Source organism: Perca fluviatilis, chromosome 14 (assembly GCF_010015445.1).
Source record: "Perca fluviatilis chromosome 14, GENO_Pfluv_1.0, whole genome shotgun sequence".
NCBI lineage: Eukaryota > Metazoa > Chordata > Actinopteri > Perciformes > Percidae > Perca > Perca fluviatilis.
The window spans coordinates 25,837,221-25,855,225 of record NC_053125.1 but is presented as its reverse complement, the minus strand read 5'-3'; the positions used below and the strand labels follow the sequence as shown (position 1 = coordinate 25,855,225).

General features: G+C 44.0%; 1 protein-coding gene across 2 annotated transcripts; it reads left to right on the top strand.

Moving 5' to 3' along the window:
• LOC120573364 (transmembrane protein 184C-like) lies at nucleotides 1–17,721 on the top strand. Of its 2 annotated transcripts, none has more exons than XM_039823065.1 (12): nucleotides 1–99; nucleotides 2,696–2,872; nucleotides 3,364–3,494; nucleotides 9,773–9,809; nucleotides 10,693–10,898; nucleotides 11,010–11,084; nucleotides 14,276–14,369; nucleotides 14,657–14,769; nucleotides 14,938–15,037; nucleotides 15,333–15,410; nucleotides 16,135–16,228; nucleotides 16,981–17,721. In XM_039823065.1, the coding sequence occupies exons 2-12, from the start codon at nucleotides 2,756–2,758 to the stop codon at nucleotides 17,253–17,255; spliced, it is 1,320 nt and encodes a 439-aa protein (XP_039678999.1). In that variant the 5' UTR covers nucleotides 1–99; nucleotides 2,696–2,755; the 3' UTR covers nucleotides 17,256–17,721. The 2 variants fall into 2 exon arrangements, with proteins under 2 accessions (XP_039678999.1, XP_039678998.1); XM_039823064.1 differs by having other exon boundaries at nucleotides 1–268.
• The last annotated feature ends 284 nt before the right edge of the window (nucleotides 17,722–18,005 follow it).

Genomic DNA, 18,005 nt, shown 5'->3' with positions numbered 1-18,005 from the left:
CAGCGCGGGGAACAGGGAGGGCAGACACGGACAGCGGCCGCAGCCCGAAGCACCGAGCACCGGGGCTCCGCGGATAAACGGGATTAACGGGATTAACGGGTACGTGTGATCGATCAGGGTGGTGGTCGCAGCAGCGGGTCAAACGGTAACAGCTGAGTCCCGCTGAAGAAGAAGAAGGAGGAGAAGAAAGAGAGGGATGCGTTGCCTGGTAACGGAAACCCGGACTGAGGAGGGGAACAGGCCAACCGTCACATCTTCCTCGTTAACGGTTCAAATCTTTAAATATTTAACGACAAAGTCATCATTTATCAAGTCTTTTATTTCTGCAACTACCTGCTCTCGCTGTCTAGTCGAGAAAAATTTCCATATTTCATATTTGTAGCCTCATGTGTCTATGTAATGTTGATCTCTGTGGTGTTTAATAGACCGTGACCTCATTGCATTGTAGCGAAATTAAATATTTATTTACATTATAACGACCATGACATGGCAATAGTATAGGTAATAGACTTATATAGCTACGTTTCTGAATTTTTTTTATTTAATGTCATAACGTTATCTCTAGATAGATAGATAGATAGATAGATAGATAGATAGATAGATAGATAGATAGATAGATAGATAGATAGATAGATAGATAGACAGACAGGTATATAGATAGATAGATAGATAGATAGCTATATGGATAGATAGATAGATAGATAGATAGATAGATAGATAGATACTTTATTCATCCTGAGGGAAATTTTAGGCATCCAGTAGCTTAGACAACCATAACACAACAAACACACAAACACACATATATCACACATATATAGAAATCACTCACAGAAAATTAATAAGTAATAAAAATCACTCACAGACATAAAGACAAGACATTAAAGAATTAATTTAAAGGTGCTACTGTGTGTGCAATGGTGGTAGTGCAAAAGTGAACCGTGCAGGGATTGAACAGTGCAATAGCTTATTATTAAATATTAACTATGACTATGACAAGAGAAGAATGTAAACATAATAGAATTAGAACTGCTTCACAGAAAAGAAATGATATACTTTAAGAACAATATATAACAGGGAATAAGTTATAAGATGTATATGTTATGACCAGAGTCCAGATTGTGTAGGAGGGCTAATATATAGCCTATAAGACAGTTTAATTAGGTCTTTTGCTAGAAATATTCGACTTTAATGTATAAAATGATTAATAAATACGTTCATATTGTGTTATTGTATTATGTAAAGTTAGGCTATCATTACTATGTGGTAACTTAACTAGCTTATATTCCTATTGTTTATTTGAATAAAGACGTTAACATTGCTAGCTTCCGATACTAGCTAGCTAACGTTAGTTTCTTGGCAGTTATAGCTCACACCTTTGGCTATGGAGCCAGAAAGAAATTGCAAAGCTATTATTGTTGTACTCATAACATGTATTTTTAATTTCACTGCAAGTACATGCATGTTACAGTATGAAAATACATAGCCTATGCAGTAATGTGTTTGTAGTGTACATAAGTGTACTAAAAGTCTAATTTTAGCACGGCCAAGTAAAGTTATACCACACACACCACAACTAAAGTATAATAAGTTCATAAATGCCTTTGAATATACTAATTATTAGTCCGTCTGCTAGTACACTGCAGTGTGGTGCAGCATACTAACATTTAGTATTAAGTATTACTACTGTTTTTTACTTGGGTAGTTTGTGCTAACACAAAAAAAATGTGTTTTGGTTGTTTTTTGGTAGCTATAGACTCTGGAAAACATTGTTAAAATGAACTTGCAATATTGTAGACCTTAAACCAGCACATCTAACGTTAATAAAACTCTTCCAAAGGTTTCTACACTTCAAAACAATCACATTTGAACTACATTTAAAGAGCTCATATTATGCTTTTTGGCTTTTTCCCCTTTCCTTTATTGTGTTATATATCTTTTTTGTGTGTGTAATCGGTTTACAAAGTGAAAAAGCCCAAAGTCCCCCCCAAAGGGACTTACCATCTCCAACAGAAAACAAACAGCTCTATTGTAGTCCAGCCTTTACTGGCACGCCCTCATACTCTGCTTCTGACTGGCTAGTAGTCCTTACCTAGTTACTGTCAGGGCACGCCCTCATACTCTGCTTCTGACTGGCTAGTAGTCCTTACCTAGCTACTGTCAGGGCACGCCCTCATACTCTGCTTCTGACTGGCTAGTAGTCCTTACCTAGCTACTGTCAGGGCACGCCCTCATACTCTGCTCCTGACTGGCTAGTAGTCCTTACCTAGTTACTGTCAGGGCACGCCCTCATACTCTGCTCCTGACTGGCTAGTAGTCCTTACCTAGCTACTGCACATGTGCGACTCCCAACAAAGATGTTACAGAAGTTGAGAGGTCTCACTCTGTCGCTAAAACAGAGAGCTGAACACACAGGGTGAAAAGAGGAGCTGCAGCAATGTGCAGCACAACAAAAATATGGTGTTTTTTGAAAATTAAACCATGTAAACCTATTCTGGTACAACTTCTAAATACAAGTATGAACCTGAAAATTAGCATAACATGAGCACTTTAAAGTTATTGTCATTAAACCTGAGTACAACAAATCATGGTCTCATCACTCCTAGATAATTGCACCTTGTTAAAAGTTAGAAAACTACAAAGGTAAGATAAAAAGGAGAGAACAGTAATGTTGTAACCTTCTGTTTTGGTCCTCCAGGTGTGGCTCAGTGGTTTTTAGGATGTGCCTGTAGGCGTCTCTGAGTGTGAAGCAGCCGTCATGCCGTGCTCCTGTGCAGAGTGGAGGAGGTGGATCCGCCCGCTGGTTCTAGTCGTGTACGCTCTTCTGCTGGTGGCCGTGCTGCCGCTCTGCGTCTGGGAGCTGCGGAAAGACAAGGTGCACTTTCCTCTTCTTCATCACCTCCGACCGCATGTGCCGGCTGAACGTTAGGAGTCTTAGACAAATGTTTCATGGAGATTAGAGATGGTCCGATGCCATTTTTTGCTTCCCGATACTGATTCCCAGTCTAATGTACTGTAGTGGGTGTGCTGTACTGTATATCAGTCCTTCCAGAAAAGAAGAGTTTTTTTGTGATTGTTGCGGGGCAAAAATCCTTGATTATGCGGCACGTTTTCTTAAAAAATGCAATGGAATATGCGGGATATTTATGCAATTTTATGCGATGAAATTGCAAAAATGGCTGCTCTTGTGTGAAGTAAACGCAACATTTTTCAACTTTCTGCTAAGATATATTATGGGACTTTTTTTTGCAACGAAAATGCGGAGATCATGAAATCATGCAAGCCCCGCATATTTTGTGCGAAAAAATGTGGTTTTGAATTGAAATAATGAGCTGAGACTCACCCCAGGTGTTTCTCTCTCTGCAGGTCGGGACTCACAGTAAAGCCTGGTTCATAGCCGGGGTGTTCGTCTTCCTGACCATCCCAATCTCGCTGTGGGGGATCCTGCAGCACATCGTGCACTACACCCAGCCTGAGCTGCAGAGGCCCATTATCAGGTGGACACACACACACACACACACACACACACTTAACTTTACTTTAAAGGAGTAGTTTACTTCAGTAAGAAAACAGAATAGGACTCATTGTTGATTTTTTTGGGCCAAAAAGCTCTGTCATGTAACAATTTAATATCATTTTACACTTTAAATGCCTTGAAAACCTATTTTCTCTATCAGGAATACAAATCTGATGACCGCTGTGGGGATGTTAGTGTTACGATTAGGGAAATGGACGCACCCAAAAATGCAGAGACAACAGAGCAGTGGTGAGCTTGAGGATTTAATAAAATAAAAAGCGATACAACAACAAATGGAGTCCTGAAGAAAGCAGGCAAAAATAGTACCAAAAACTGTTAAGGAACCAAAAGACCAGGCATCCAAAAATAAACTGGCACGCCGAGACAAAGGTGGTGGACTTACACACACACACACACACAATGCTCTGACAACAGACAAAGACAACACAGAGACTAATGGTGCGTTCATAGACATCGGAAAAACGTTTTTCTGAGTGAAAACGTCACCATTCACGTCACTTCCTGTGGGAATCAGAGGTGGGAAACTCAAGACTAGATTTTGCTAACCGAGTTCTCCAGCTGGTGACGCGTTGTTGACAACTGATGTTTGATGGAGGCGACTTTGGGTCACAGAACATATTTCAATGACAATAAACTGTTTATTGTGGACAAATGCCTCCGCCAAGAAACATGCACAGACATAACATGTTTCAAATTATTCATAAATAGGGCTATGTATAAAAAACCAACACATTATCCGTGTCTTTTCCCGTTGGTTGTCCTGCAGATAACACAAACACACACCTGGCGATGTGCTGTTTGGATGCTCTCATTAGAAAACAGCAGCAGATCTTTTGTTATTGTGGCCTCCATGTTTTCACACACCTGATGCTCTCGGGTACGGCCAACCGTTGGTGGCAGTCATGCAAGAAGTTGTTATGCCAAACGCCAATATAACAGAAGAAGAAGAACACACATCCCGACCATGTGAACGCTGCCAGTCGGAAAAAACAATGTAATCACTGGGGCGGTCCCGTTATTCCCAGGTGGCATGAACGCAGCATTAATACACAAGGTAACGAGGGTGAAACAAGGGACAGGTGACACGAGGGCTCAGGTGAAACACATCAGGTGGGGGGGGGGGGGCAGACAATCAGAAAGGCGGGAAAACACGAGGCAGGAAATAAAACTAGACATGACAAGGGAGAAAACAGATACTACAAAATAAAACAGGAAACTGAAGCATAAAACATACACAAGGATGAAAAAAAAAAAAAACAGGAACAAACAAAAAAAAAAAAAAAAAAAAAAAAAAAAAAAAAAAAAAAAAAAAAAAAAAAAAAACACCAAAAAAAAAAAAAAAAACCAAAACAGAAAATCACAACCATGACAGTTAGCTTGTGTTTCCAGTAGTGATTAGATTAGATTCAACTTTATTGTCACTGTGCAGAGTACAAGTACAAAGACAGCGAAATGCAGTTTGCGTCCAACCAGAAGTGCAAAAAAAAAGCAGAAAAGTGCAATGCGATATATAAAGTATAGACAGGTGATGCACAGACAGGACAAGAAATATATTGCAGTGTTACAAGAGCAGAATAAATAGGTAATATGAACAATGTATGAACAACATGTACAGGTATGTGCAATGTAGTAGCAGTGACTTTATACTAGTGGTGTGCGATACTGCAATATTTGGTATCGATCCAATACCAAGTAAATACAGGGCCAGTATCGCCGATACAATACTTTTTAATAATTAAGATGGATACATTTTCATGACCTTTAGCCTAGTATTAAGTGTTTTTGTGTTTTTACGTTTGGATTATTAATAAGTTAAAACCAAGGACAGAATTCATATGCTTGTATAGATTTGTTGAGTTACCACTGTACCTTACAGCCTCTTTTTTTTTACAGCTTGTCGTTCATTTTCGGCCTGAAAATATAGTCACATGGCGCTCCTCTTCCTCTCGGCCGTTCTTCTGCTTCATCTCTGACACAGAGAGCCAGGTCGCCTCTTTGACTATTCAGGGCGTTCTTTTGCAGGAACGCCCTGATCACATTCACACAGTTCCACATTCATACCTGGAAGCTGCCCAGTACAACCCTGTCCAGTCTGATCTGCTGGAAGCTGAGAGCAGCTGTTGGGGGGGTTTAAGGGCCTTGCTCAAGGGCACCTCAGTGGTGGTAACGAGGGAGAGACAAGCGCTACTCTTTCACTTTCCCCACCCAGATTTTATCCTGTCGGTTATCAAGCTTGCGTCTCTAACCTTTAGGCCACCACTGCCCCCCCCCCAACCAGTACTAAAGTATCAGCTTTATTAGCAGGTCCTTGTTTGTCAAACCTGATCAAACTACACCCACACAGTTGTGACGAAGCAGATTAGCTGAGTTTTGCTAATTTAGTCATACTGTATATATGTAATGTTATAGACACATACGAACAATCGGAAAGCAAGCTTTCAGAAGGATATCCATGTTTAAAGGGTAACACTGGACCCTATTTTCCCATGTTTTTGTGTCTGATGGGAACAACAATTACTGCATATAGGGTCACATGATGTTGCAAAGCAACAGTCTGAATTGCAGAAACTGGACTTCATGGATCTGCTGAACACAGTCAGCTCCCTAAACGCGGAGGTGTTTTATCAGTGGCCCTCTACCGCCAGTCAGAAGAGGAGCCGAGAGAGTCAGCAGACTGTTGGCCCTGAACAAACCGTCCATTCTCTGCAGTTCATTGAGAATTTTAACATTTTCTGGGACACACATCTGCTCCCTCAGTCAAGGACATGAGACAAGACAAATCTAAACAAGAGGAAGACATAACAAAGCACGGCAGTGATCCACCACAGCCCCCACCTGAGCATAGATTTGACCATGGGAGATAGGAGAAATCTCAACCACCCCATCTTCACCCGTCCAACACTCTCCACTCACCCTTTCCCCTCCTTCCCCCCTGCCCCATGTTGGTGTTCAGTGACAAGATGAGGCAGCTGGTGGATGCTGGGACCAGGTTTGCCCCCCTTTCCTTCTCCCATCGTTCGTCCCCAGCCAAAAGTGGAACGCCAGGCATCTCTGCCAGGATGGCACCAAATTCCTGATAAGGATGCTTGTGTACAAAAAGCAACAAGCTTTAACTGATATGTGCCGGGTCCAGGCTGCACGCCTAGTGGCACTCATGACTCTTTCCAGGACAAGCCCGGGCCCTGTCTATTAAATTCTTCCTCAATGTATGTTGTGATAGGTAATAGAAAAAGAATGGTGAATCCGCTAAGTAAGAAGAAGCACTTAACTGCAAACTTAGCTAATTTAGCATCCATTCCTCGTCAGCCACAGCCAGTCCCAAAAAATGAGACAGATAATTATTTTAACATGCTAACGCTAGCCTTACTAGACGTCATGTATTTGGCAGGGAAATAATTTTTAATCCAAGTCTGCGTCTCATTCCGCATACTTCCGTCAGTACACTGCTAATGTGCACTGACCACTTACTGCCGTAGTGCCCACTTTCGATTGGTTAGCGTTGTCCCAAAAGGAACACTTATGTTAAAACACTTACCGGAAATTAAGCTCAGCGCAAATTCTTTCAGGAAGACGTCATTAACCCAATCGCTACTCATTCTTAAATCAAATCAGCTGGTTAGAAGTGACGCGAGTGGTTTCAGTTAAACCAATCAGACTTGGCCACGAAATTCAAGGGCCAATCACAGCCTTACAACTCTGCTTTGAATCTGTTCTCTCGCTGTGCTGTCAGCTGTCGTTTCAGGCAAAGCGCTCGACCCTCCTCCTCCCCTGCCGCCTCCGGTCTTCGTGTTTCACCAGTGTCTAGACTCCATCAGGGGTTATGTTCCTGTTCTCTACCCCTTTAAAAATATTACAATATATACAATATATATACAATTTGATGGAGTCTAATCTCCAAAAGACTTTGTACATTTTATATAACAGTTGTACAATAAATATTTTTGCATATCTGCAAACGAAGTCTCTCCTGATTGAAATGACGAGCAGTCGGCTCGGCTCGCCGCCTCTCAAAATCTGACGAAAATCTATTAAACTGACCTTTGTCGATAAAAAAAAACCAGACAGATTCAGCAGCCGCACGGCCTATTTATGGCTTAAAATGTTTTCAGAAACTCGTTTTGGTGAACTATTTTCGTAAAATACAAGATCGTGTTCTTAACGAGCCGCCCGTTATGCTCTGTTGTGAAATCCGGGAGAAGCCAGACCCACGTGACGCGTTCGTCCAATCAGCTGCCGGTCGACGTCCCTGGTCCCTCCCCCTTTCCAGCTTTGTAGTCAAGATGGCGCCCGTTTAGTGCGCCTAGTATCCATCGTTCCACACTGAACTGACTTTTAGCGTTATCTCCACTATATACTTAAAACTGAGTGTTTGAAGTGTGAAAGTAGGCGGTTTGAGACACAGCCAATGGTTTTATCATTAAGCACAATCTTGAGTTTATGTTTTTAACTGAAACCTGGTTGGACCATAACAACAGTGCTGCTGTTCTCATCGAGTCAGCTCGCCATAACTTCAGTTTTATGAGTGAGAATAGAGTGAATAAGAAAGGAGGTGGAGTCGCCATTTTGTTTAATGACTCATTCCAATGTACGCAAATATCTTGTGGAAAATTTGCTTCTTTTGAATATGTGGCTCTTCAGCTGAGGTCCTCCCCTCGAAGCTATATTTCTAAATATCTACAGGCCACCTAGATACTGTGCAGCCTTCTTCGACGACTTTACTGAACTGCTGTCTATAATCTGTATTAACTTTGACCGTGTAGTTATTGCTGGTGATTTCAACATTCATGTTGATAACACCAAGGACAGAGGGACCAAAGAACAGTGTTGTGTTTTGGACAACTATGGACTGATTCAGCATGTGACGGAGCTCACACAATAAGGGGCACACTCTGGACTTGATTATCTCCAAGAGTCTAAACATTTCCAAGGTTGTGGTGACTGATGTTGCTCTCCCTGATCATTCCTATGTTTTCTTGAACGGCACTATCTCTGTGCACAAAAGTGTCCAAACAAAGGTAATCAGAAAACAGTATATCACTGAAAACACCAGTGAATCATTCATTCAGCTTTACTCATCCACACCTGCCCTCTCTGGGGCCTCAGTCGCTGAACTTGTAGATAATTTCAACTGTAAAATTACAAATGTTATTGATGCCATTGCTCCCACGAAGTTCAAAGCTGTCTCTGGTAAGAAAGGATCTCCATGGAGAAATGTTATAGTGGTGAGAACAGAAAAAAGCTGAACGCAGGTGGCGAAAAACTAATCTCCAGGTCCATTTTGACACCTAAAAAGAGAGACTTCGCATTTATAATTTGGAGCTGAGGAATGCTAGGCGGTCCTTCCTCTCGGACATTATCGCCAAGAAACAGTAATAATTCACGTGCTCTGTTTGCTACTGTCGACAGGTTAACTAACCCTCCAGTACCAGTGGCATCTGAACTTTTATCCACCAAGGCTTGCAATGACTTTGCCTCCTTCTTCAGTGAAAAAATTCAGAAAATTAGACAAACAGTCAGTGCTTCCATATCAAGTACAGGATATGTGTTGTCACTGTGTCCAGGCAAAAGAAATTCCGATAGGACACAATTTCATTCGATCAACCATAAAGACCTGGAGGACTTTATACAACAGCTGGTCAGTCTGACGTCATGTTGCCTGAGCTCATTACTATTAATTAGCTCGCCCAGTTGGGCTGGGTAAAGGATGCTGATAGCCAGGCTCTCATTGGCTAGCTGTTAGCCAATCAGAGTCAAGCAGCTTAGCTTGTTGAATATTAATGAGAACTGGCAGAAATCGAGCCGAGTCTTCCTGCAGGCTTTCTATACCACGCTAGAATGGCTTGAAACAAGGTAACCAAGGTTACAGAGTCCATGGTATGCCTTCAGACATCACCACAAAGTAATGAAATACATGTGGCAGGGCACCTTTAATGGTTTTTAATGTTTACATTTTTTTTTTATCGTTTTTTAACTGCTCTTTAATGTTTTATATAAAGCACTTTGAATTGCCCTCTTGCTGAAATGTGCTACACAAATACAGCGGCCTTGCCTTGAAAGGAGTAGGACAAATCACAGTGTTTGTGTTGTACAGTTTTGGCATGATGCAGGTAATCTACAGCAGCAGCTCACGTAGCACCACACACCCCGACAGTGTAGATACTGTGTATGGTGATGTTTAGATTTGGAAAATTAGCCGTAGCTTGGTGATAGTTTCATTATCTTGTCTTTCCCCACCAGGATACTATGGATGGTCCCTATCTACAGTTTGGACAGCGTGAGTCATCTCACTCACTCTCTCTCTCCCTCTCTCTCACTCACTCACACACAGACACACACACACACACACACACAGAGGGAGTGATCTTTCCACACAATTACATTAAGTTGCCGTGGCAACAGACCTTAATTGGAGGCAGTGGGACAGCGTCACAAGACCAGAGGTCGAGTTGAACACAGACTCCGTTACAGTCTGTTATCAGATCATGTGATGATGATGATGATACAGCATTTCTTCAATTCTGTCTGTCTTTTCTTCCTTCCTACCTTCCTCCCCTACTTCTTGTCTCCTTCCTTCATGGTTCCTCTGTCTCCCCTCTGTCTCCTGTCGGTCTCTTGTCGGTCTCCTCGTCTGTCTCCCCTCTTGTCTCCCCCTCTGTCCCCCCTCTGTCTCCCCTCTGTCTCCCCTCTGTCTCCTGTCGGTCTCCCCGTGTGTTTGCCCTCTGTCTCCCCCTCTGTCTCCCCTCTGTCTCTTGTCGCTCTCCTCGTCTGTCTCCCCTTCTGTCCCCCCTCCTGTCTCCCCTCTTGTCTCCCCCTCTGTCCCCCCTTCTGTCTCTCGTCTGCCCCCACTCTGTCCCCCCACTGTCTCCACTCTTGTCTCCCAACTGTCTCCCTCTTGTCTCCCCTCTTGTCTCTTGTCTGTCTCCCTCTTGTCTCCCCTCTTGTCTCTTGTCTGTCTCCCTCTTGTCTCCCCTCTTGTCTCTTGTCTGTCTCCCTCTTGTCTCCCCTAATGTCTCCTGTCTGTCTCCCTCTTGTCTCCCCTCTTGTCTCCTGTCTGTCTCCCTCTTCTCTCCCCCTTTGTCCCCCCTTCTGTCTCCTGTCTGTCTCCCATCTTGTCTCCCCCTCTGTCTCCCCCTTCTGTCTCCCTCTCTGCCCCCCAGTGGCTGGCTCTGCGGTACCCCAGCCTGGCTATCTACGTGGACACGTGCCGGGAGTGCTACGAGGCCTACGTCATCTACAACTTCCTGGTCTTCCTGCTGAGTTTCCTTGGTAACCAGTACCCGAGCCTGGTGCTGATGCTGGAGGTCCAGCAGCAGCAGCCGCACCTGCCGCCACTCTGCTGCTGCCCGCCGTGGCCAATGGGAGAGTAAGAGGACGGCACGTCATCACTGTGTGGCGAAGGAGGGATGTGTGTGTGTGGGCTGATGTTAAAGTGTCCCCCTCTCTCTCTCTTTCTCTCTCTGTCTCTCTCTGTCAGGGTGCTGCTGTTCAGGTGTAAACTGGGAGTCCTCCAGTACACCGTGGTCAGACCTGTAACCACGGTGATAGCACTGTGAGTTTACTACGGCATGCAGGCTCGTTCGAGATGAGCTGCGCCGCGCCTGTAAAGTGGACGGTAGAAGGTGGCTGCAATGCCGGAGGGTGACAAAAAGCTGCTGTCAAGTCGGATAGTTTCGGGAAAGCCGTTTCTAGCAGCCTTCAGTCTGAACAGGACTGTGTAAGATTTATTTATTTTTGATTAGGACAATGCACATTAATCTACATTTCTGTAAATGCGCCAGTGTTAGCCAGTTGGCTAATTCTCAACTGTAGTCCTAGTTACCCAGCATGCATGTCTTTATGGTGGGAAGAAACCGGAGCACCCGGAGGAAATCCACACAAACACGGGGGGGAACATGCAAAAGGCCCGGGACGACCTGGGTTCGAACCCAGAACCGAAAATCTGCCGTCGGACAGTCTGGCGAGGTCGGTGACTCGAGTCTGTTCGGTCTGTCCCGCGCCGTCGTCAGTCTGGGGGGCCGTCGGCGTTCATTTTGGGCGACCTGACGTGTTGAGTCGGCGGCAGGGCAGTCGGGACTCACCCGGAAATGGCGAGCGGGATGAGGTGACTAGAGTCTCTCAAAATCTGACGAAAATCTTTTAAACTGACCTTTGTTGATCTGAAATGAAGACAGATTCAGGAACTGCACAACAGAGACACACACACACACACACACAGACAGACACACACACACACACACACACACACACACACACACACACACACACACACACACACACAGACACACACACACAGAGACACACACACACACACACACACAGACACACACACACAGACACACACACACACACACACACACACACACACACACACACACACACACAGAGACACACACACACACAGACACACACACACAGACACACACACACACACACACACAGACACACACAGACACACACACACAGACACACACACGACACACACACACGAGACACACACACACACACACACACACAGACACACACACAGACACAGACACACACACACACACACAGAGACACACACACACACACACACACAGACACACACACACACACACACACACACACACACACACACAGACACACACACACACACACACACAGACACACACACACACACACACACACACACACACACACACACACACACACACACACACACACACACACACACACACACACACACAGACACACACACAGACACACACACACACACACAGACACACACACAGACACACACACACACACACACACAGACACACACACAGACACACACACACAGAGACACACACAAAACAACACACACACACACACACACACACACAGACACAGACACACACACAGACACACACACAGAGACACAGACACACACACAGACACACACACACACACACAGAGACACACTATTTCTCTCTTAAAATGTTTCCAGAAACATGTTTTTTCTATTAACTATTTTACGATATGAGATCGTATTCTGAACGAGCCGCCATGACAGTCTGGCTTTGAATTTCCAGAGAAAACAAACCCATGTGACGCCTTCGTCCAATCAGCTGCCCCGGTTTTCATTTCCTGGGCAACAACACAGATTATAGCGCCGCCTGCTGCTATGGAGACGTATTACATCTCGTCTCTTCGGTGTGTTCTGAGACACTTTTTGGACCGACTCGGGGAGACCGATCGGTCCGACTGACCTTTACTGCCGACTGGTCGGCCGTCTGGTCGGTGTGTCCTGACTTTAACACTCACATCCTGTTAGGTCTGATTCATGACAGAGTAACCGGTTAAAATGCTCTACATGCGTTCTGTTGCTGACAGACTGTAGATCAGGGGTTTTCAAACTTTTTGTGCGTGTGGACCACTATTTCTGATCAAGGATTTTCGCGGACCAACCTCATAATACACGTAATAAAATATGTCTACACACAGTCCTACCTGAATTAATCCACACCTCTTGATAGGCCTACTAGCACTAAAACTATAACTGGTCCTTGCATCAGTACAACAGGCTTGTTAAAAGAAAGTTTACTGCACACAACGGCTCCCACATATTTAATTTTAGCCACTTCAGGGCTTTGTCGGACAGCTCGGGGTATTCTGTGGCAACTTTCAGCCAAAAAGCAGGCAGGCATCTCTCAGAAAAGTCACAATTTAAAGCACAATTTCCTGTAGGTTGAATGGGTTGAAAAACTATTATTTTATACTGTATTTTATTTGGCTTTTCCACGGACCACCTGCAGGACCATCACGGTTTGGGAATGACTGCTGTAGATGATCTGTAATGTCTCGGCCACACAAGTTGTTCTGTTAATACAGTTTCCAATCAGACGCATGGTGTTGAGCCAGTTCTGAGCCAATCTGCTGTTCGATCCGAGAGCTGAGAGCAAGGCGTTTCCCATCATGCCGTAGATCTTGCAGTCTGTGGCTCTAAAAACCTCTGTGACCTCGATCTCGTGAGGTTAGGCTGGTTACACACTGCCTGCGTGGCGTGAGCGTGGCGTTTTCTATTTCTTTGCACACCAGAAACATGTCCGACGCGGCGCTGCTGCTGCTACTAGTCTTGTCTGTACACATGTGTTTCCCATTGATAAAATGCTGATTTGATTACAATAAAGACAACGTCGGCAGTATTGACGGCAAAAGAGGCTACAGAATATTTCGTTCTGTATTGACAGGTGCAATATTTGATTTAAATTACATTTATATATTTGCATTTATGTCAAAATCTCGAGACTTTCAAACATCAACATGTCATTTATTAATATGTATTCATGTCAAAATGACATATAAACATCTTTTCCTATTCCATTTTGCCTGGAAACGCTTCCAACACGCTTGTGTGTCGCATGAAAAATAGGCGCCGGTTCTATTTCTAGCAGGCGCGCATTTTCGGGATGTCACGCAGGCAGTGTGTAAGCTCTAACCTGTTAACATGGGAGCCGAAATAAAAACGGACACGCCACGCAGGCAGTGTGTAGCCGGCCTTATTGCGTCATGTATCCTACACTTGATGTCAGAGCAAGTCGGGATCGAGTCAGACACAAATCTAACCGGCGCGCATTGGGGTGACGATCGCCGGGGATCGATTCCAGGCAGGCCTGGCTCGCTCATCTTGAACGAGTGATTCATACCGTGCGGTTTGCTGAACGCTCGTGTCACCGGGGCAACAGTTATCAAAGTGTGGGATGCTTCTCTGTTGTGCAGAATCTGTCAGCTGTGTGGAGTTTACGATGAAGCCAACTTCAGCTTCAGAAACGCCTGGTCCTACCTGGTCATCATCAACAACATATCACAGCTGGTAAACACACACACACACACACACACACACACACACACACACACACACACACACACACACACACACACACACACACACACACACACACACACACACACACACACACACACACAGCCTCCCTCCCTTCCTGAGAGTCCCTGTTAATTTGCCTACTCCTTACCACATCGTGGTAACGTCTTATTCTTTTGTATATTTCGCTCTTTTGTTTCAGGACAGTAAATATGAAAAGTGTTGCATTGTGGGTTTTTCCTCTCTCTTTCTCTCTCTCTCTCTCTCTCTCTCTCCAGTTTGCCATGTACTGTCTGGTGTTGCTGTACCGAGCTCTGAAAGAAGAGCTGACTCCCATCCGGCCGGTGGGAAAGTTCCTCTGCGTCAAATTGGTCGTGTTCGTCTCCTTCTGGTAAGAATGAAAGAAAGAAGAGAGTCATTTAAGCTGAATTTCTCTGTTTTTTTGTCATTGTAAATCGAATACACAACACATCTGAGTTAAACTAAGCAGTTAATCAGTAATCAATAATGTAAATAAGCCTAAGTGCTGATACATTAAACTCTCTCTTTGTCTCTTCAGGCAGGCCGTTTTTATAGCGTTCCTGGTCAAGGTCGGAGTGATCTCCGACAAACACACCTGGGACTGGGACAGCGTGGAGGCCGTGTCTACCGGACTGCAGGTAGACGCACGTTCATAAACTAATAAACAAATAAAACCATGTTGCTATCTCACAGTCAGCGTGAGCTCTTTGGATATTTTCTTTGCGATGTTGGTGCCAAAGTTTCTCAGAACAAAAACATTGAAAAAGAAATATCTGTTGATTCTATTCTACTTTCCTGCAGACCTTTTGATGCCACATCTGAGGATAAAAGTCTGAAAAATATGGCTTTTTCTCAGGAAGAAGAGCCATGTAAAAAGTGGCATCGTCTCAGTTGGACCAGATCCTTGATTAATAGATGTTTTAATTGATACAGGACTTCATCATCTGCATAGAGATGTTCTTTGCTGCCATCGCTCACCACTACACCTTCACCTACAAACCATACGTACAGGTAAACATCCATCCATCCTCCATCCATCATCCATCCATCCACCTACCTACCTACCCATCTTGCTATCCACCCACCCATCCACCTACCTACCTATCCATCCATCCACCCACCTACCTACCTACCTACCCATCCATCCTGCTATCCATCCATCCATCCATCCATCCACCTACCTATCCATCCATCCACCTACCCACCTACCTACCTACCTATCCATCCATCTACCACCTACCTACCTACCTATCCATCCATCCTCCATCCATCCATCCATCCATCCATCCACCTACCTATCCATCCATCCACCTACCCACCTACCTACCTATCCATCCATCTACCTACCTACCTATCCATCCATCCTGCTATCCATCCATCTATCCACCCACCCACCCACCTACCTACCTACCTACCTACCTACCTACCTACCTACCCACCTACCTACCTACCTACCTATCCATCCATTATCCACCCACCCACCCACCTACCTACCTACCTACCTACCTACCTACCTACCTATCCATCCATCTATCCACCCACCCACCCACCCACCTACCTACCTACCTACCTACCTACCTACCTACCTACCTATCCATCCTGCTATCCACCCACCCATCCACCTACCTACCTACCTAGCCATCCATCCTGCTATGCATCCATCCATCTACCTACCCACCTACCTATCCACCCACCCACCCACCTATCTATCGTAATCTTATCTAATTGAATCCAGGAAGCAGAGGAGGGCTCGTGTTTCGACAGCTTCCTGGCCATGTGGGATTTCTCTGACATCAGAGCTGATGTCACAGAGCAGGTCCGCCATGCAGGTGAGCGTCTCAGTCAGATTATTGCGTTTGTTAAACTCATTAATAATTTGAAATGTGTGCATACAACTAGTTTGCTTCCGGGGTTATTAAAAGAGATTTAAGTTAAATGCAAATTATGTTTTCGTTTTAGTTTCTTTTATGTCTATGTTTTCATTTATTTGTCTGCCTATAATTTTGTTATTTCAGTTATTTATATATATATTATTTATACATTATTATCCCACTTTTTTATCTTATTTTACCACTTTTTATGTAATCCTGGTTCATCTTTATTTAAGTCAACGTGTGACAGTTTTTCATACTTGCATATACCAATGATCATTTTATCTTTACATACAAAGTTTTGGTTATTATGTCATCCATGTTCTGCGTGATATGTTTTCTTAATTAAGTTGTCTGAATTACGCAGAGGAAGTTTTCAGATCGTTTACTTCAGTAAAAATATTAAAACTACAGTGTAAAAATGTTATCAGGGAAATGTATTGTGTTTTAAACGCCTCATATGTTTTAGACAAAGTACAACAAAGTAAGTAATAAATAAAGTACAGAGCAATAAAGTACAATATTTCCCTCTGAGATTTAGGCCTAGTGGAGTAGAAGTATAAAAATTGTGTGAAATACTCAAGTACAAGTAGCTCAAATTTACACAAACACTGTACTCTAGTAAATGTACTTAGTTAAATTTCTCTACTGGAATTAGGACTTGAAATAATAATAATAATAATGTGTAAATATCTCTTACCGGCCGTTAGGTCGTACGTTCCTGGGTCGGCCGAACAAGATGTACTTCGGCGCCGTAGCTCGGCCCGAACACAGCGAGCACACGGGCCTCCTCACGGCCTCCTCCCAGGACCCCGTCGCCGTGGCAGCCACATCCATGCCCTCCTCCCCTTCCTCCAGTGGGCGGTACCAAGGCCTCGGCCACACTCCCGCCACGCACTCCATCTCCGCCCCTGCAGGGTTCACCTCCTCGTCCTGGGACGAGGACAGCGATGGCTCGCCTCCGGAGGCAAGTGACACCCAGTAACGGGATGACATCACTGCCCTGCACATGGCTAGGGTTTGGGAACTTCTCTTTTCTTTACGTGCTTCGCCCCCTTGTTTCGATGTGCTTCATTGCTATGGACAAAAGGAACTCTGAGTCTTATTAAAATCAGAATAAAAACATAAACGTAGACTCTCGTCTACAAGTTGTGTGAAAAAGAAGCTAATTCTCGGGTGGATTTCATTGAAGGAAAGCAAAGGAGAGAGTCTGCACTCTGTGATGTCTAAGCCAAGTTTGTGGAGTAGTTTTTTTAAATAATCTAAATGTTTTAAATCTGTATTTTGATAAATGTATCGCCAGCTGTTGAAAGGAAAATATATATGATGTTTTCGTCAGAAGGAAAGCAGATTGTTGTTGTGGTTTTACACTCCCACGGTGCTGAAGTGTCCTTGAGCTCTGTTTGTTCTAACTCATAATAAAGAAACACGCCATATCTAATCACCAGAAACTGTTGTTGTTGTTGCTGTCAGAAGTGTGGTTCAAGTCCTCAAGTTACTCAGGAGAAGTCTTCAACAAAACCCCGAGGAAAAAGGACGAGGAAACGGATAATAATACGTTTTATTTATGGGTGCCTTTCTTGACTCTTAAGGACACCTTACATCAGGGGTGTCAAACTCATTTTCACTAAGGGCCACACTGGAAATGACGATCACAATAAGGGCCAGACATGTTGAGTTTATTGACATGCTTTTATTTAGCAAAAAAAAAGTCAATTCACTTTGTATTATTGCA